Source organism: Lynx rufus, unplaced genomic scaffold, assembly GCF_022079265.1.
Source record: "Lynx rufus isolate CCGP_SWC_20201006 ecotype Redwood Valley unplaced genomic scaffold, mLynRuf1.p SCAF_3, whole genome shotgun sequence".
Taxonomy (NCBI): domain Eukaryota; kingdom Metazoa; phylum Chordata; class Mammalia; order Carnivora; family Felidae; genus Lynx; species Lynx rufus.
The window spans coordinates 133,962,258-133,983,798 of record NW_025814845.1 but is presented as its reverse complement, the minus strand read 5'-3'; the positions used below and the strand labels follow the sequence as shown (position 1 = coordinate 133,983,798).

The 21,541-nt window shown below is 37.2% G+C and overlaps 1 protein-coding gene across 7 annotated transcripts in view; it reads right to left on the bottom strand.

Moving 5' to 3' along the window:
• Positions 1–21,541, bottom strand: part of RAPGEF2 (Rap guanine nucleotide exchange factor 2) — a 249,289-nt gene that overhangs the window by 85,697 nt on the left and 142,051 nt on the right. For 3 of the 7 annotated variants that reach the window (XM_047090526.1, XM_047090527.1, XM_047090528.1), the window contains exon 1: positions 6,013–6,087. The exons of the other annotated variants lie outside the window; for them this stretch is intronic. In XM_047090526.1, the coding sequence (XP_046946482.1) occupies positions 6,013–6,072 (60 nt within the window). In that variant the 5' untranslated portion in view covers positions 6,073–6,087. Of the gene's footprint in view, positions 1–6,012; positions 6,088–21,541 lie in introns of those variants that run through there. 7 annotated transcript variants of the gene reach the window in all.

The following is a 21,541-nucleotide window of genomic DNA, read 5'->3' as shown; positions in this document are numbered from 1 at the left end:
CTGCAAGTTTCTAAAATAGATTTCTTCACTTCTAACAGGGTAAAAAGATCTATTATTTGTTGCTAGGGTTTCTTGGCCCAAATCCAAGGCAAGATGACCTTGTCCTTGAATAAAACAATAGGATATTGCTTCCTCTCAGGCCTCTTTGCTAGCTAGCACAGTGAAAAACCTCCCCAAGAAATAAGTTTATTTCATCTCAGGAAATGTATCTGTCATAATACACCAAAAAAAAAAAAAATCAGATAAAGAAAAGGTGGAGTTTTAACCCAAAAGACACATAATCTAACATCTATAATTAGTCTTAGTGCTATTTTCTATATTGCTAAGGAAAATGCACTGAATTATATTAAAGAGATACTCTACCCAATATTTACAGACAAGGTCAAATTGTCATGGTAGCATAAAAGCAATTTTTTAAAAATTGACTCTTCTTAAATCTTTTCTAGTTATAAAGATGGGGAAGGTGCTTAGAGGGTGGAGATGAACAGGAGGCTACACTCCTTTGCTGTATCTTCAAATTCTATTCATGATTTGTTAGGTATCCTACCATCTTCTTCTCCATCACCTGTATTGACCTACTCCCTAATATGATTCATCCCAACAGCAAAGATCTCACTGATTTTCTTAACCTTTTGATTCCCCATATCCTTCTACATCTTCTTGCCTCGGACCCTCCCATGTTATTCTTTCATCCTATACTTCCTTCCTGTTATTCTTCCTTCTCTATACTGTATTTTTTTCCCCTTTAAGAAAGAGCGACCGAGTGAGAAGGGGAAGGGGAGGGGGAGAGAGAGAATCCCAAGCAGGTTCTATGCCCAGCACAGCCTGATGCAGGACTCAATTTCATGACTGTGAGATCATGACCTGAGCCTAAATCAAGAGTTGGACACACAACTGAGCCACCCAGGTGCTCCTCTATACTGTACTTGTCCCTCTATACTGTACTCTTAACAGTTTAGCAATTCTGAATTCCAATCATATCCTTAATACACGGTATAAGGAAGGGGGAGAATTCAATGAAGATATAGTCTCTCATCTAACTGTAAATACCAACCGAATTTACAAGTACTGGTGAGAAGAACAAATAAAATCAAACATTACATATCAGCAGCCGCTAATTATTATTCAGAGAAACCAGAGATGAATATAAAGAGATAAAGAACAAGTGAAAGTCAAGCAAAGAGCACTGCACACTGAGAAATGGGAAAAGAAAATGAATCTGAAGTGTCTTGTAATCAGATCATCTTGTCCTAAAAAACAAACAAACAAACAAACAAACATACTTGGAGGAAAATATGTTCATAAGGAAGAGAATATAGATTATAGAGGAACTTAGTGACCAATAGGAATTTAGACATATGTTTAAGCTATATTATATCCTTCATGGTTAAGAGACTTATGAAATAATGAGATTTATATTTATGGCTACAAACAAGCCATGACCAGTATGGACTTCAGAGAGGTGATCATGAATTAAGTTGGGTTCCATGACAGATGCAGACTTCATTAAAGCAGAAACAGGGAAGACGAAACAGCAAGAACTCAGTGCTTCCAAGGGAACACAAGTGGCCAAGGTCAGGCTATCACAAGTTACAAAGTCAACAGAGGAAGCTGAGGCATCAAGTTTATGTTTAAAGAGTTAAGCAAGGGCGCCTGGGTGGCTCAGTTGGTTGAGCTTCCGACTTCAGCTTAGGTCATGATCTCACAGTCCATGAGTTTGAGCCCCGTGTCAGGCCTGTGCTGACAGCTCAGAGCCTGGAGCCTGCTTCAGATTCTGTGTCTTCCTCTCTCTGCCTCTCCCCTGCTCATGCTCTGTCTCAAAAATAAATAAAAACATTTTTAAAAAAATAAATAAAAAATAAAGAGTTAAGCAGCAAAAATAAAAAGGTACATGTGTGATAAGGCCAAACACAGAAAAGGGAAAAGAAGGAATTGAGCTAAATACCATCTACTCCTGATCATCCCACCTTAAGTCTTAAGATAACATCGAAATTGCACATAGCAATAAACAGCTTTGTAAAACTATCTGTATAAAAGTTTTATACAATAATTTTGATCATGATATTGTTGCTCTTTTCTATTAACAGTGCTTGGGATGGCACACACAACAGGAAAAAAGAGGAGCAGGAGAAAAGCAAGCATTTTTTTCAAGTTATGTACTCCACTGATTAATACCAGCTCTGTAACTATACAATCTACACACCTAACGTACTGTAAATTTGGCTACACACAGAGAAGTGCTATATGTTTGTGGTGAAAGCAGGGCTATGATACCAGACAACCCTGGGTTCCAATCATGGCTCCACCACTTACTAGTCCTTGGAAAACATTATTTTTTATCTTGCTAAGCCTCAGTTTTGTTATCTCTAAAAAAAAAAGTGATAATACATCTTTCTTTAGAGAGTTGTTGTAATAATTAAGTCAGATAATATATAGTGCCTGTCATACTGTAAGTACTCAATAAATGACAGCTATTGCGATGTATTCCCTACACTTAAGTAAAGCATTTTCTTATACACACCACTTTTTAAAATTATTATTTAATCATGACTGAGGTTTCATTTGCTATAAGTACAGTGCACTATATATACTGTAATTTGGGGAGAAAAGCACAACTGGAAAAGGGATTATCAGTTTCACAGTATCGAGCTGATTCATTTTAAGTAACTCATTTAAAACTTTGCAAAGTTTCAAAGACATCTTAATAGTGCAGAAGTGGCCAAAGAACACTTAAGGAGTACTGTTCCCATTAGATAACCTGAGGCAGACAAAAAGGGGACAGGCAGGTTGAAAAACAGTTGGTGAACAGAGTAATGACACCTTTAATGTTATCCTAAGGTTTTCCCCAACTTATTGAGCTTATAAAACTTTTCTTCGTGTAACATCTACTAACCATCCATGCAACTAATGTTCAACAGTAGTCTTTTGGCAAATGCAGTTTTATCATACATTTTTAAAATGTATTTTATTTTCAAAATTCACAAAACCAGAAGGTTCCTCTAAAGAGTAGATGAAAGCACTAGCTGACTATAAGAATACAGCCCAGTGCTGGATGCATTTTTAGGGACACACAGGTATTCATCCCAGTGTTATCAACTGACCATATAGAACTGGCAAGGGGAGGAGATGTAATAAAATACATGAAATTTACTAGTTTATTTTTTTTTTTTTAATTTTTTTTTCAACGTTTATTTATTTTTGGGACAGAGAGAGACAGAGCATGAACGGGGGAGGGGCAGAGAGAGAGGGAGACACAGAATCGGAAACAGGCTCCAGGCTCTGAGCCATCAGCCCAGAGCCTGACGCGGGGCTCGAACTCCCGGACCGCGAGATCGTGACCTGGCTGAAGTCGGACGCTTAACCGACTGCGCCACCCAGGCGCCCCGAAATTTACTAGTTTAACAGGTTAAGTGAAACTTCGTTAATCCAAACATTCAATTAAATGAGAAATTCAAGAGTATTTACTGTGCACCTGCTATGTGTCAACAACTGAGATATACACTGAGCTAGACAGAAATAAGGAGTAAAAGCCTGTAAGATCTGAAAAATTCTGACAAAGCACAGTAACTGGGTTTACTACTGGTGCCCAATCACAGTTTGCTTTTTTTTTTAAGTGCCCAACTTAACGCTTTTTGGTTTCTGACTCCCTTCTATTGTCAAAGAAGCAAAGCCACTTACAAAGCCACAACCTTCTGTAGAAGCAAAAATGGAAATATTGTTGAATTTACTAAATTTTACTCATTTAAAATTAGCTCTGACATTCTCCTAAAGCCTCATAGGTCAAAAGAGGGGCATTCTCACTAATTTTTGCTCAAAGGTTTACTGAGTCACCTATTATGTGACAGCCAGAGTAACTGTTCTCCTATTCAACTCCTTGCACATAATTAAAATCTTAAAGGTCTGCTCATTACACAGCAAAGTCTAAGTAACCAACAAACTCATCAACAAGTATACAGCAAGATCTTGACATCACAGGCTGCCAGCTTTGCTGCACATGATGCTCCGAGATGGCCAATTCTAGTATTGCGGCTTGTCAAAGTATCATGGGAAATACCATTCACATGTTTTTTAGAAATTGCTTCATTTGAGGCCATTTTATGGCTAGAGTTACGTCTGTCACAGTATTACCCCAAATTTCGGTGAAATACACACACAAAGCACTTGTGAAGAAACAAATATGCTTATAGAATAGTGTACTAGGTACTCTAGCTTAGGTACTATCTGGTATTTATCTGTCCCAACTGCTCTTGTCAAAAATTTAGTAATACTTTCCCCACCACCATCAGTAAGTAATTTTAACAGTTTTTTTTGTCCATTAAAATTATATTATTAATTTAAATACCTCCCCTTCATTTTGAGAAAGGATAATATGATAAAGGTAGACAAGGAATCTGAAGTTTAAACTTTTCTTCTGAGGCTCCTCAAATTGTCTTAAGTAATGTTCTTTTACGTGGGAAAATCATGATTACAGAAGAGCTTAATTCAATCAAACTACAGTGGAACTTCTCTATAACCTTTCCTATTAGTGAAATTAAGTATAAGGCTGGTCTTTTTCTGGATCTGACCCAAAGAGTTTTAACTAGTGCGGTACCATTAGGATCTCATTATGAAGGGGCTGGGCTCTAAGCACAGTATCATAACATGCTTCTAACACAGCTACTGCCCTAAGAACATCCTCTGGTTCTGGGCGCCTGGGTGGCTCAGTCAGTTAAGCGTCTGACTCCTGATTTCAGCTCAGGTCATGATCTCATGGTTTGTAAGACTGAACCCTGCATTGGGCTCTGTGCTGACAGTGTGGAGCCTGCTTGGGATTCTTTCTCTTCCTCTCTCTCTGCCCCTCCTCCCCTGCTCATTCTCTCTCTCTCTAAAAATAAATAAATAAACTTAAAAAAAAATAATATCCTGTGGTTCTTTGGAAAAGTGAGATACTGCCTTAAGAGTCACTTCATCTAAGAAAACCTCTTGGGTTTAGCTAATAATTTTGTTTATAATAATGAACAAAATTAAACTATACCCATAAATCTAAGTATCTAAATATTCTAAATTCATGGCCTCCTCTCTGTAAATTTATAGAGATTTTAAATTTTCAGCGATTTATCTCTATTTTTGCAGTTTAACATCTTATCTTTCTTAGAGTACACAAAAGATAATTCCTATACCCTAATATAATACCTGCTGCATGCTAAGGTGTAAAAACAGGCAATTCAAAAACACTTAAGATTACTATATAAGCTGCCTAAATTTATATGTTTTCATTTGGGGAATTGAAAAAATATATATCCATCTAAAACATATGAATTAGTGTGATGGCAGAAAACTTCCAACACGGTGATGTAAAAGTAGCACTGTGAGAACTCACATTCCTCAAACAGGAGGCTCAGACTTGGTGTTAACCATAGAAGAGTGTTTCTCACAAACAGCAGTAGCTGCCTGTGGGATTTCAGCATGACAAATGCATAGCTGACTCATGGGATCAATTATAAAGAAGCAATACTTGTGGCATTAAAAAAAATTATCCTCTGTTTTTATCACCTATTAATGCATGTTAAGAAGTCAGATGAGTCCCACTGACCAAACGTTTTATTACCAAATCAATACCCAAAGCTCTCCCTCCCTTCCTCAAACCTACATGTGAATTCCTTACCACAGATGTCTGTTCCCAATAACCCCTTTCATAATCTCTCATTAAATTCAACTACAAAAACATCTCTCAAAAACTCTTCGAGTATTAGTTAAAGCTGAATTGTCAAGCTCTAATTTCTGACTATAAAAACGGGCGGTCCAATATTTTGCCTTAAATGAATTGTTGGTCTTGTTTAAAAATTAAAAAAAAAAAAATCGCAACAAAATTGGAAGAACAAGCTGGTCGTAACTTACCCTCCCTCCCTCAAGCAGACTATCACACCCTCTAAAAAACCAGTTTTCCCTGAACAGAAGCAGCAAGAATTCCCATTTTTAAAGCAATTCTCTAGGACGTGCTATCGAAGCACAAGCAGCATTTGCGATACTTACTGAATGTTTCTCCTGCTGGCCCATAACTCCATGGTTAGCTGGGACTGCTAGTGGTTTCATAATGAAGAAACATATGCTGAACTGAATTTACACATCATGTACCAATCTCTCATGGATGGCAAGTCACTCTCTACAGCATTAAATTAAAAAAGAAAAAGGAAAAAAAAAAAAAAAGAGGGAGGAGGAAACGAAGCTGCAGCTTAAAGTGTCACTACTGGTAAAGCTTAAAAAACCCCTCACACTTGTAGACCAGAAAAGGAATCCGAACAACGGTGTTCGTCTCCATTTTTATAACATTGAAACTCTAACCATCTTAGGCTATGACAAGACTGAGGAAACCTTATACAGCTCTCAGTCTTCCAAGAGAACAAGATCATTTCTGAGATTGAAGAACAAGAGGCAAAAGAAGAAAAAAAAAAAAAAAGCTAAAATGGCTGACTGCACACAGACTCTCCTCAAAAAGGCTTAATACAGAATTATATTAGTCAGGGTGCTAGAAGAACCAGTCTCTAGCATTCAGCCAAGCATTGTTAATACTCTTGTTTCATTTGCAACCACACATACGGACCCCTCCAACCAAGAAAAAAAGAAAAAAGAAAAAGAAAGAAAGAAAAAAATCAGGGCAGAGCATGTGAATCGGGACCTCCTCCCTAGCTGCTAATGATGCTGACAGAGTGGTGACCAGTGATCTCTGTCCCACTCCACTAACCAAGTTTGCACAATTAATCTTAGCAGCATGACACTGATGGACATTTAATTTAATGATGTCTGTCCCTCACACTCAACACAAGCATGACTGCTAGCAAAAGAGTCACTAACAGAAACACAGCACATGCACACACACAATCTCGAGAATCATGAGTCTGAATGCAATACACCAATATAATTACATTATTGTGCTTACTTTGGAGGACCATGGCTGCAGGCAGTTGGCATAGCAACGCACAAGGAAAGCCATTTCCTGGGTAGAGAGAAAGCTTCCTTTTCTAAATAAAAAATTCCTCTTAGGAAACAAACGGCATTGCTGCTTCCTGCAGAAAGCAAGACACTGTAGTCTGTCTCTTAACCTGCAAGGCTCACACTCAATGCAGTTCTAGTGATGTAAGTGGATTTCTCTCTCACCCTCCCTCTCTCTACATACACTGAAATATTCAGCTCAAATGGTACACACATTCCTTAAGACTCGCCCCCTCCTCTACTTAACCATTTCACTCATTAAGGTAGCGATGGACAATTCAGATAAAGTAGCAAGCTCTTGCCTGTATTATATCAGCAGCTGTAGGTTAAGCAAGTCTCAGAGGGATGGAATCCATTGATTGCTGACTCCAAATAATATCACTGAAGACAGGGTGGGAAAACGGAGCAAGGACTTACTTGAACAGCTTTGAACTAAAATATGATTTTTCACCAATCTGAAGATAAGAGAATGGATGTGACCTCCTTCCCACCCTGAAATATCACTGTGCTACAGGAAACATTTATCAAAAATTTACAAAATGCACATTTCACAAGGTTTGTATAAATTTAGAAGATGTGATTTTCACAAACACCTATACACACACACGCGCGCACACGCACATGGCACATTGCAAATAATATCAAAATAAACACACTCACAATTTAAAAAAAAAATAAAAATTCAAACTTTTAGAGGTAGAGAGTTTAAACTTAATGAGGATATGTTATTCTACCATAAACCTTAATTTCACCTGGGTTAGCAATTTATTTAAAAGACAGCATTATAGTTGACAAAGAATAAGGACATTTTAAATCTGAAGCACTGGTCAATTTCCCATAGTCAATCTGTCCATAAGTGGTAAACCTAACAGAAAACAGAGATGGAAAATCTAGCAACTTCAATTAATTGACTTTGGAATTGTCAGCGCTTACTAACTTGTGTTTCTTGTCTCCTTAACATTGCACCTATACTACCCTCTTTTATTTTTCCCCCTCATTATCTAAAGGCAACCATTCCCTCCACATGACTATTTTGGATCCTTCTTCCCGCCCATCCTCAGTATACCCTTTTCATAGACTTCTTATATTATTCATTACCCTTCCCCCCACACACACACACATATTCAACCTCTCCCCCATAACCAGCCAGTCTCTACACTGGCTTTTAAATATGTTCAGATCTCTCACATCTCTAAAACAACACAGAGAACAGAAAGCTTCTTTAGATCCTACATTTCCCCATGGCTGCAGTCTAACATCTTCATACCCAACACTTCACAACTAAAATCTCTCAAGAGTTAACCTATTTTGGCTTCCATCATTTCTTCATCTCATGCACTTTTTCAATGAAGGACCATCATGGTCCCATTATATAATTTATACATCTACGTGTTCTCCTTAACATCTTTCTCCATGTCCAGTCCATCACAATATTCCATTAATTAAATTCTCTACCCTTTCTCAAATTCAGACTTCTCTTCATTTCTGCCCACTCATTACTTCTGCCTTAAAAATTGCAAAAGTCTCTGTATTAAGGACTGTCTGGATTCAATTTTAATCTCACCCACCCTATCCATTTAACATACTCCTCCTGAGATCTTTTAAAAACTAAAATCCGGTCACTTCAACCTAATCTATTGAATCCTTTTTTCAATTAAAACACATCAATGGCTTCCCATTGCTCTCAGCACACACACACTAAAACTCTTATTACAAGATGTCTATGTTTTTAACAGTTATCTATGCAAGATTTCTATGTTTTTAACAGTTATGCCATGCTCATGCCTTCCAGATCACCTGGGCTGCTCTTGTTTCCTGGAATGAGCAAAGGGGCCTTTCTACACATTATTTCCTCTGCCTAGAACATTCCTTCACCCTCCCTTCCCTGATTGATTCTTACTCCACTCCTAAAAAATACTGCTAAAATTCCTTCAAAGTCATCATGATATTGTGCATCATTTCCCTATGTTTATTACCTTTCTAATTTTACATTTAATCCTGAAATTATTTAAGTAGTTAGTGTCCACTTCCCCTGCTACACTCTCATCTCTATGATGGCTGGCACCATGTTTGTTTGTCTCACTGAACTCGCAGTACCTAGCACGGTACACATCATAGGCTCTCACTTTTTTTGAATGAATAAACTCTTCAGTGACTAGGAATGGACATTAGCAAGATCATAATGATCTTGTAACTAATTCTTATCAAAATTCCTTCTACCATAAACAAATGAATGATTTATAAAAGTAAATGTCACAGGGGCACCTGCGTGGCTCAGTCAGTTGAGTGTCTGATTCTTGTTTTCAGTTCAGGTCATGATCTTGCAGTTCTTGAGATTGAGCCCATTGTCTAGCTCTGCGCTAACAGTGTGGAACCTGCTTGGGATTCTCTCTCTCCCTCACAGTCTGTCTCTCTGTTGCTGGTGCTCTCTCTCTCTCGCTCTTAAAATAGGTAAATAAACATACATTAAAAAGTGGATAAATAAAAATAAATGGCACTGATCTTTGACAAAGGAGCAAGGGCAATAGAATACAGAAAAGACAGTCTCTTCAACAAAGGGTGCTGGGACAATTGGACTTCCACATGCAATAAATAAATCTACACAAAGACTTTATACCCTTTACAAAAATTAATTCAAAATTATCACGGACTTAAATGCAAAAGGCAAAATTATAAAACTCCTACAAAATAACAGGAGAAAATCTAGATAACCTTGGGTATGGTGACATCTTTTTAGATGTAACACCAAAACACAATCCATGAAAGAAATAATTGCTAAGCTGGAATTCATTAAAATGAAGAACCTCTGCTCCATAAAAGACAACGTTAGAAGACAAGCCACAGATAGAGAGTAAATATTTGCTAAAGATGCATCTGATAACTCTTATTCAAAATATACAAAGAACTCTTAAAACTCAAGAATGAGACAAAACTTGATGAGTGGGCCGACGACCCATTAATAGCCACCTCATCAAAGAAGATACACAAATGGAAAATTGAGCACATGAAAAGACGTCCACAGCTTCTGTCATCAGGGAAATGCCAATTAAAACAGTGAGATACCACCACCTGCTTCTCAAAATGGTAAGAATTCACAACACGGACAACAAACACCGGATGCTGGTAAGGATGTGCAGCAAAGGGAACTTCACTTGTTGGTAATAGGAAAGCACAATTGTACAGCCACTTTGGAAGATAGTGTGGTGGTTTCTTACAAAACTAAACACACACATCACGTGATCCAGCAATCATACTCCTTGATATTTACTTATCCCTACACAAAAACCCACACAGATGTTTAAAGCAGCTTTATTCATAATTGCCAAAAACTTGGAAGCAACCAAGATCAATTTCAGTAGGTAAATGGATAAATAAATGGTAGTACTTCAAGACAATGGAGTATTACTAGGCACTAAGAAGAAATGAGCTATCCAACCATGTAAAAACATAGAGGAAACTTAAATGCATATTACTAAGTGAAGGAAGCCCATCTGAAAAGGCCAAATACTGTATGATTCCAACTATGTGGCATTCTGGAAAAGGTAAAACTATGGACGCAATAAAAAGATCGGTGGTTGCCAGGGGTAATGAATAGGTAGAGCACAGTTGATTAGTAGAACAAAGAAAAGTACTCTAGGGGCGCCTGGGTGGCGCAGTCGGTTAAGCGTCCGACTTCAGCCAGGTCACGATCTCCCGGTCCGGGAGTTCGAGCCCCGCGTCGGGCTCTGGGCTGATGGCTCAGAGCCTGGAGCCTGTTTCCGATTCTGTGTCTCCCTCTCTCTCTGCCCCTCCCCCGTTCATGCTCTGTCTCTCTCTGTCCCAAAAATAAATAAACGTTGAAAAAAAAATTTAAAAAAAGAAAAGTACTCTATAAGATATTATGATGATGGATATATGTCATTATACATTTGTCCAAACCAAATGACTACACAACACCAAGAGTGAACCCTAAAGTAAACTATGGACTTCAGGTAAATGTGATGTGTCAATGGAGGGTCATCCTGGGTTAAAAAAAAAAAGTACCATTCTGGTGAGTGATGTTAATAATGACAGAGGCCAAGTATATATGGAAGCATGAAATATATGAGAAATCTTTGTACCTTTCTCGCAATTTTGTTGTAAATCTAAAGCTGCTATTAAAAAAAAATAAATAAAGTCTTAAAAAAAAAAAGTACATGGTATCAAAAGGTGGAAACAATCCAGGTCAAATGACCATCTATAAATGAATGTATAAACAAAATGTAGCATATACATACAATGGGATATCACTCGGTCTTCAAAAGAAATAAAATTCTGTTATTATAAGCTGCAAGAATAAACCTAGAAGACACCATGCTAAGAGAAATAATCTAGTCACAAAAACACAAATACCATAGGATTCCACTTATATGAAGTTCCTAGACTAGTAGTTAAATTCATGGAAAGGAGAATAGTGGTTGCCAGGTGCTGGGGAAGGGGGTTAATAAGCAGTTATTGTTTAATGAGCATGGAGTTTCAGCTTGGGAGAATGAAAAAACCGGGGAGATGGGTGGTGGCAATGGTTGCATGACTTTGTAAATATGACTAATGCCACTGAACTATATATAAAAATGACTAAAATGATCAATTTAAATGTTATGTATATTTTACCACCCCCCCACACACACACACAGTTAATGGCAGCCCAAGAACTAACCATCTATCTAGCCCATGTCCCACATGTCCATGTGACAAAAACTCTCCTCCAAATTTCAGTCAAATTACTCCTGTGCTGGTAATGTCTGACCTTATGTGTGAAGGTTCGCCATTGCTTGCCTCTCTCTGGAGAAATGTGCCACTTCTCTCAAGCAGGAAACTAAATGGGAGAACCTGATAGGTGATATCAGAAAATCACACATCCTCAGGCACTGTTGCTTTTCTGTGCTGAGACTTGGTGTGATTTCTCTCACAATCTGGCTCCATGCCTACAACCTACATATCCTAAAACTCATGACTAGAACGCTGAAATTTTACTATTCCTACTACTTTGTACATTGAAACACAATTATGCCAGGTTATAATATGCCAAACACTGCTTAAGAAATAAGATATAAACTGAAGATTTAAGAGAATCCCATATTTTATACAAACAAGAATAAATCACACTTACCTTGAAGTAGCCTGAATTTGAGTTTTATTTGCTCTATTCTTTAACCATCTAGATTTAACAAAGAGCATTAAATAGATCCAGCTAGAAAAAGGACCATGTAACAACTTTCTGTCCTGGGCCAAAGGCATCTAATGACTTCTAAATTATTGGAAACGATGATCCCAAAGACAGAGATTATATACATAGTTCAGGAAACTGCTTAATGTAAGGCCTGTCCATGCTAAATTTAATACCATAGTATTCATTCCTATTTTTTACATTTAAAGCGTTTGCTTTGTAATTACTTAGAAACTGAGAGAAATGACCTGTTCTTCTCAGTAACTATTCATCGCATTTAGGATTACTATGTTTATTTATTTATAGTATCTATACTGTTTATCCACAGATCTTAATGTACTTTACAAATACTCTAATTGAGCTTGTTCAAAACTTAAGGAAAGCATTACAATAACTTATTCATCTTTCATAGAAAAATAGAGTATATTAAATTATAGATTTGGTGGTTTGGAAAAATACAAAATAGAACTTCAGGATTCTAATACCACTTACTTCATTTATCTACTATATATTGATTTCTTCCCTATTTCCCTCACCTGAGAGGAAAAACTATAGAGGCTTGGAGAGAATCTGTGGGAAGGGGTAGAGGATTCACTCTGTGATATCTAGAAACAAGAAATCTTACAAATTTGATATCTAGTATCTTAACATTCACCAAAGAAATGACATTTTAAAATATTGTTTTCCCTATGGATATACAAACCAATAAAGCACTATGACAAAGTAAAATAAAGTTATTGTAGGAGGTATGGTCAGAGGTTTTTCTTCTCCTAAACCCAATATGTGCCCTCCATTAGTACTCTGATTTCAAAGGAAAAGTTGATTATCTGACAGACTTTTTAAAACATTTATTCATTTTTGGAGAGAGAGACAGAGTGTGAGGGGCGGAGGGGCAGAGAGAGGGAGACACAGAATCAGAAGCAGGCTCCAGGCTCTGAGCTGTCAGCACAGAACCCAACATGGGGCTCAAACCCACGGACCCCAAGATGATGGCCTGAGCCAAAGCCAGGACCTTAACCGACTGAGCCACCCAGGCACCCCTCTGACAGATTCTTTATACCATAACTCAATCCTACATTTCACATAATTGCTTCAATACCTGCGTTTACCTTAGACAAGACTTCCACATGCATCCTCCCTAAAGCTTTAATAGACAATTTTATTTTTTCTACTTTGACCAAATAAAAACAGTACTTCAAGTTCATTATTAAAAGTAATTTAAGGGGCACCTGGGTGGCTCAATCGGTTGAGTGTCCCACTCTTGGTTTTGGCTCAGGTCATGATCTCATGGTTTGTGAGCTCAAGCCCTGTGTCAAGCTCTGCGCTGACAGCATAGAATCTAGTTGGGATTTTCTCTCCCTCTCTCTTTCTGCCCCTCCGCTGCTCACTTGCTTGCTCTCTCTCTCTCTCAAATAAACATTTAAAAAAATTAATAAAAAATAAATATAATTTAATTATGAAATAAATTAGAGATACCAACACAATGCCTGACACATAATAACTGTTGAATAAATATGAGTTGAATTTAAATGTAGGCTTTACAAATACTGGGAACCTGTTACTTCAGTTAGCATTTAGTATCAGAAAAACATAATTGAGAGTCCAAAAATTTCACCCAGATATACCGCAAAGATATGTTCCAAAGACATCTTTAGACTCTTTTTTCTTCTCAAGTGTTTTTTTTTTTTTAAGTTTTTATTTTAATCACCTGGTGCACATCATGACAAATGCACTCCTTAATCGTCATCACCTATTTCACCCACGCACCCTCACCCAACTTCTCTCGGGTAACCATCAGTTTGTTCTCTATAGTTAAGACTCTGTTTCTTGGTTAGTCTCTCTCCCCCTTCCTCCCTTTCTCCCTTTCTCCCTCCCTCTCTCTCTCTCTCTTTCCTTCCTTTTGCTCATTTGTTTTGTTTCTTAAATTCCATATATGAGTGAAATCATATGGTATTTGTCTCTGAGTGACTTGTTTTACTTAGCATTATACTCTCTAATTCCATCCATGTCATTGCAAATGGAAAGATTTTATTCTTTTTTATGGCTGAATAACATTCCATTGTGTATATATACTACTTTTTATTTCTCTATTCACCCATCAATGGACACAGGATGCTTCTATATCTTGGCTAATTGTAAATAATGCTGCTATAAACACAGGGATGCATGTGTCCTTCTAAATTGGTGTTTTGTATTCTCCGGGAAAATATCCAGCCATGCAATTGCTAGATCATAGAGTTCTTTTTTAACTTTTTGAGAAGCCTCCATACTGTTTTACAGAGAGGTTGTATCAGTTTGTATTCCCACCAACAGTGCATGAGGGTTCCCCTTTCTCCACATTTTCATCAGTACCTGTTGTTTCTTTTGTTGTTGACTTTAGTCATTCTGACTGGCATGAGGTGACATCTCACTGTAATTCTGATTTGCATTTCCCTGATGATAAGTGATGATGAGCATCTTTTCATTTGTTTCTTGGCCATATATATGTCTTCTTTGGAAAAATGTCTGTTTGTGTCTTTTGCCCATTTTTTAGTTGGATTATTTGTTTTTTGGGTGTTGAGTTTTATACATTCTTTAAATATTTTGGATAATAACCCTTTATCAAATATGTCATTTACAAATATCTTCTCCCTTGCCTTTTCATTTTGCCGTGTCCTTCGCTGTGTAGAAGCTTTTAATCTTGATGAGGTCCCAATAGTTTATTTTTGCTTTTTGTTTCCCTTGCCTCAGAGGACTTATTTAGAAAAAGTTGCTATGGCCAATGGTAGAGAAATCACTGCCTGCGCTCTCTTCTAAGATTTTCATGGTTTCAGGTCTCACATTTAGGTCTTTAATCTGTTTTGAATTCATTTTTATGTATGATGTAGGTGTACGAAAATGGTCCAGTTTCTTTCTTTTGCATGTTGCTGTCCAGTTTTTCCAACACCATTTGTTGAAGACACTGTCTTTTTCCCACTGGATATTCTTTACTGCTCTGTCGAAAACTAATTGAACATGTAATTGTGGGTTTATTTCTGTGTTTTCTATTCTGTTCCATTCATCTATGTGTTTATTTTTGTGCCAGGACCACACTGTTTTGAGAACTACAGTTGTGATATAACTTCAGGTTCAGGATTGTGATGCCACCAGCTTTGCTTTTCTTTTTCAAGACTGCTTTGGCTATTTGGGGTCTTCTGTGGTTCCATACAAATTTTAGGATTTTTGTTCTAGTTCTGTGAAAAATGCTGTTGATACTTTGAGAGGAAATGCACTGAATGTGTAGGCTGCTTTGGGTAGTACAGATGTCTTAACAGTATTTGTTCTTCCAATCCATGAGCATGGGATGTCTTTCCATTTCTTTGTGTCATCTTGAATTTCTTTCATCAGTGTTTTAGTTTTCAGAGTACAATCTTTTTCAGAGTATAGTCTTTCACCTCTTTGGTTAGGTTTATTCCTAGATATCCTATTATTTTGGGTGCAATTTTAAATGGGGTTGTTTTCTTAATTTCTCTTTCTGCTGCTTCATTATTGGTGTATAGAAATACAATAGATTTCTGTAGATTGATTTTTTAAATGCAACTTTATTGAATTCATTTATCAGTTCTACCAGTTTTTTGGGTGGAGGCTTTCAGGTTATTTATATAGGATTTTTCTTTCTTTAACAAAAAAAGTTCCAGACTGCAAACTGTTTATGTTACCTTTGGTTCATAATTGGAAAAAGTAACATAATAACTTATGCATAATAAACAGGCTCAATATTTACATGGTACATGTTAGAAAAGAAAGATTGAAGGATGACATAATAGGACACATGTAGAAAAACAAAATAAAGAAACCTGTAAGTCAACGAGAAATTTCAACATCAAGAAGGGGGCTTTTCGGGGACCTGGGTGGCTCAGCTGGTTAAGCATCTGATTCTTGATTTTGGCTCAGGTCATGATCCCAAGATTGTGAGATCAAGCTCCATTTTGGGCTCTGTGCTGACAGACGGAGCTTGCTTGGGATTTCTCTCTCTCTCTCTCAAAATAAATAAACATTAAAAGAAGAAGAAGGAGGAGGAGGAGGAGGGGAAGGGGGAGGAGAAGAAGAATGGGCTTTTTAGGGGTGCCTGGGTGTCTGAGTCAGTTAAGCATCTGACTTTTGATTCTGGCTCAGGTCATGGTCTTGGGGTTCATGAGATTGAGCCCCACATCAGGTTCTACATTGATGGCACAGAGCCTGCTTGGAATTCTGTCTCTCCCCTTCTCTCCCACTCACACATGTTCTTTCTCAAATAAATAAACATTAAAAAAAAAAAGAATGGTGCTTTTTTAAAATGCACTTATTTGAAAAATGATCTGACTGTAATTTTTTTTTCATTTTTTAATTTATTTTAGAGAGAGAGAGAGAGCGTGAGCAGGGGATAGGGGTAGAGAGAGAGACAGAGAGAGAGAGAGAGAGAGAGAGAGAGAGAGAGAGAGAGAGAGAGAAGAGAGACAGAATTCCAAGTAGGCTCCATGCCCAGCTTGGAGCCCAACACGGGCTCAATCCCATAACAGTGGGATCATGACCTGAGCTGAAATCAAGAGTTGTCCACTCAACCAACAGGGGCTCCCCCAAAATAATCTGACTTTAATAGCTGATTTAACAAAGCTTATTTCATTTCCTAGAATCTATTTTAAGAAATACCAGACTTCATCTTGAAATGCTCAGTTGTGGAGGTGAAGTCCTTACACACTGGTACTCAGTATGGGCTCGCTACTATAGTATTTCACAAAGCAACACTACAAACTAAATAGCAATTATTACCATGATTACAAATTTGGCATGTAAGATATTCCCTTATGATTAATATATTTACACAAGCACGATGAGTTGTTAATTTTCCCTCCATTTTTACTTAATAAAAAGAGTACTACTGAACACAAACTAGAATATAAGTTAGCTGCAGGCAGGGACCATACATTTAGTTTATTTAACATTGTCAATGACAAATGATGCTTTATCTCTGGTACTTAACACACAGTAATTACTCAAAAAGAGAAATGAATGCATAAGTGATTCCACTGAAACTTTTTCAAAACTACCCTGTGAAGTATTATTATACCAGCTTTAAGATTACAAAACAGACACAGGATAATTGTATAACCATAAAAGACGTCCAATTTGTTTACTGACAAAAGTAGGTGTTTTAGATAATTTGACAGGTGAAAAGAGTAGGCTAACACAAGAAAAGTTAAATTTAACAGGGATACATATAAATACCTACATGTGTGCTATGAAAATGTCACTTTCACAAGTACAACATGAGGGATATCAGGCTGGAGAAACACTTCATAGGAGTGGGGGGAGGTGGGAAGGATATCTCTTAAATGGAGCTGGCTAAAGGTTCCATATGAGCCAATGCACAATGCCTTAAAACTCTGATAATCTCAGGTGACGTTATCTGGCATACAATGTCCAGAGCAAGGAAGACAGAAAGTTCCACTGTAATCTGCACTGTAAGGTATGTAGGACCTTATGTAGGTGGTAGCAATCAGTTCTAGACATCATAATTTAGGAGACATAATAATAAACTGTGTACTGAAAGAGCAGAAAACCTACTAAGGTGTTTAGGAAAGCTACAAGAAGTTAGGATCGGTTAACACAGAAAAGAGGCTTAATGGAGTAGGATCTCTTTAACTATCTGAAGTACAGTGATATGCAAGTGGAATATGAATATTCATTTGTGTTGCTTTAGAAGTAATCTAGAACCATGAACTAAAATTACAGAGAAGCAGATTTGGGCTAAACTTAAGGAAAAGTTTCTTCATTATTAGCCCTTCCTATAATAAATAATAACTGCTATGACTTACTAAACCCTTGCTTTGTACTAGGCAGTAGGATATAATTTTGACACATTATGTAAGGACTATCTTGCAAATATAAGGGCTAACTGTAATTAAAATTTGGGGGGGCACCTGGGTGACTCAGTTGATTAAGCGTCCAACTTCAGCTCAGGTCATGATCTCACCGTTCCCGAGTTCGAGCCCCACATCAGGCTGTGTGCTGACAGCTCAGAGCCTGGAGCCTGTTTCAGATTCATTCATTCATTCATTCATTCATTCTCTCTCTCTCTCTCTCTCTCTCTCAGACGCTCTCTCTCTCCCCGCCCCCTCCCCCCGCTCATGCTCTCTCTCCCAAAAATAAAATAAATGCTAAAAAATTAAAAAAAAAAAAACATATAGCAAAGGCTAAATTCAGTGATTCTATAGCGAAAAATAAATTGTTAAGGGTTTTGATTGGGAGATCCCTAAAATCCTTTCAAGGTCCTAGGGTTATCTTATCTAACATGGCCATTACCAAACATTGGCTTGGTAGCAAAATGGGGATAAAAGGGGTGATATAATAGAACAATAGAAAAAGAGAGAGCCATTGAATGGAAATAAATCTATCTTATAAGAAGATTTCTTGGCAGTGACTATTCCTTTATTCTGAAATTTCTATCTTCCTTATTTCGGCAGTCAGAGGGGAAATATTAAAATGCCCTTACTTTTTAACAATTACAGTGCTAATTAGACAATAGAGTAGAGGTTTTCTTAACATCCTTAGTTCATAAATTAAAAGTTGCCAAATTTAGAAGAAGGTTAAAGATAATTTTCTTAATGTTAGCAATAATTTGATTAAAAATTGCATATAACTAGATAATCAGTTTTATAGATGTTTTTTAAATCCCTTGAAATTACTTAATATATGTTTTTTAATATTCTTAAATATTACCAAAACACTTCCAATATTCTCTGGTGCAGAAGCAAATAATTTGAGACTTTATTTTTTCATCTCTAAAAACCATGAGTACTTTCAGACAACTGTAAGTTGTTTTGATCCATTAAAGTCATACTGGGTGCCTGGATGGCTCAGTCAGTTAAACATCCAACTCTTGATCTCAGCTTAGGTCTCAATCTCAGGATTGTGAGTTCAAGCCCCACAATGGGCTCCACACTAGGCATGGAGCCTACTTAAAAAAAAAAAAGTTGTATTTACAAAAAAATCTCTCAGCAAGATTTGGCTTTTGTTACTCATAACATTAGTGAACCTAACTTTTTTTTTTTTAATTTTTTTTTCAATGTTTTTATTTATTTTTGGGACAGAGAGAGACAGAGCATGAACGGGGGAGGAGCAGAGAGAGAGGGAGACACAGAATCGGAAACAGGCTCCAGGCTCCGAGCCATCAGCCCCGAGCCTGACGCGGGGCTCGAACTCACGGACCGCGAGATCGTGACCTGGCTGAAGTCGTTCACTTAACCGACTGCGCCACCCAGGCGCCCCTGTGAACCTAACTTTTAAAATACACTAATTAGGGGCGCCTGGGTGGCGCCACCCAGGCGCCCCTGTGAACCTAACTTTTAAAATACACTAATTAGGGGCGCCTGGGTGGCGCCACCCAGGCGCCCCTGTGAACCTAACTTTTAAAATACACTAATTAGGGGCGCCTGGGTGGCGCAGTCGGTTAAGTGAACGACTTCAGCCAGGTCACGATCTCGCGGTCCGTGAGTTCGAGCCCCGCGTCAGGCTCGGGGCTGATGGCTCGGAGCCTGGAGCCTGTTTCCGATTCTGTGTCTCCCTCTCTCTCTGCTCCTCCCCCGTTCATGCTCTGTCTCTCTCTGTCCCAAAAATAAATAAAAACATTGAAAAAAAATTTTTTTTAAATAAAATAAAATAAAATAAAATACATTAATTAATTACATAGTCATCTTTGTTACGAAATGGTACTACTTAACAGTTAAAACCCATTTCTGTATTGGAATGAAATTAGGAAAGTTAAAGATAGGTAAAAAATGCTGTGCTTTCTTGATATGACATGGTTTGAAAATGAAAAACTTATTTGCAACAAAAATACTGATGAATCAGCCAAAGCCTACCATCTCTGCCAATATAATTTAGTAATTATTTTTCACACTAGACATCCTATGCTCTAGCCATGTCTTTTAAGGGTATTTCAATCAGGCATCTAAAGTGGTTAAATTATTTGATACATATCTCTTTCAGATCAAATTTAAAACTCAAGTAACATAAAAGCAACATATGTTAAATTCATTTTTTAAAGTAAATAAGTTTTTATATCAGGAATGGAAAAGTCCAATGTCTAGGTTTGACTCTGAGTACCATGAACATTGAACATGTAAGTTAACCTCTTTGCCCTTAGCATGCTTATCTCCTTCCAGTGGAGATACCATCACCTAAGTGTTTTGGACTACAAGGTTTATTAACAAAATATATGAGATGTATTACCGAGCCGACTGGTATACAGCATAAGGATCCAATAAGGGCAAATTTTATTCCCTCCAAGATATTCTAAAAAGTCAGTTGCACTCAAGGTTTGGGCAATTCAACAGTTAATGCTGTATCATATATAGTGTATAATATATAATATTGCATAGATGGCTTGGATTAACATCCTTCTAAAGATACCCTTGTGTAGAACTGTTAATGTAGGTAGATCTACAGTTCTGCTCCCACAAATATTCAGCAATGTCAATTCTGTGAGTTTGATCCAAAGACACCAACATACAACCAAGACGCTGCTGAGCACCACACAGTGTGCCTCAGGAGTAATACGGCATACGAGATGCAAGATACAATCTGTTTTAAAGACTTTATTTTCTCTTCAGAAATTTAATTTGTTTACGTTTATTTAGTTATTTGGGGGATGAGGAGCAGAGATAGAGTGGGAGAGAGAGAATCTCAAGTAGGATCCACACTCAGCACAGAGCCTGACACAGAGATCCATCTCAAGACCGTGAGATCACGACCTGAGCTGAAATCAAGAGTCAGACGCTCAACCGAAGGAGCCACCTAGGCGCCCAGGAATTTAATCTTTAACAAACATACTATCATTTTCAAAATCTAGTGTCTTCAAATAAATACCAAAATGTGTAAGTTTTCATAATGGTTGAATAATCATTATTCTAAAAGAAAACGACTATGCTTATAAATGAAAGCATTAATCAATGTACTTTACTATCAGGAATAGAATTGTGACTGCCCCTCTGTTGTTATTAAATATATTCCAGACAGGAAATACTTCAAGGTAAATCTGCCTGGAAGATAATTAAATATAGAAGATTGTCTCAATATAGAAAATATTTTAGATGCCACAGAAATTTTTTTAAGTGTTCTCTTGAAAAAGAAGGCAGCCTTTGCTATATGACCACATGAACTCTAGATGCCAATATTTAATGCTCCTCATAAATAAATGAATAACAAAGCCCAAACCACACATCTAATTGTTCCCTCTTCTTAAAAGCTCTAAAAACATGGACTATTTTACGTATTCATATTTTAGTTACAATTTGAAATTTTCATTTACTACCATGCTGATATTTTAAAACAATAATACTAGAACACTTAATTATATACATCAGACTATTACAATTATTGGAACTGGCA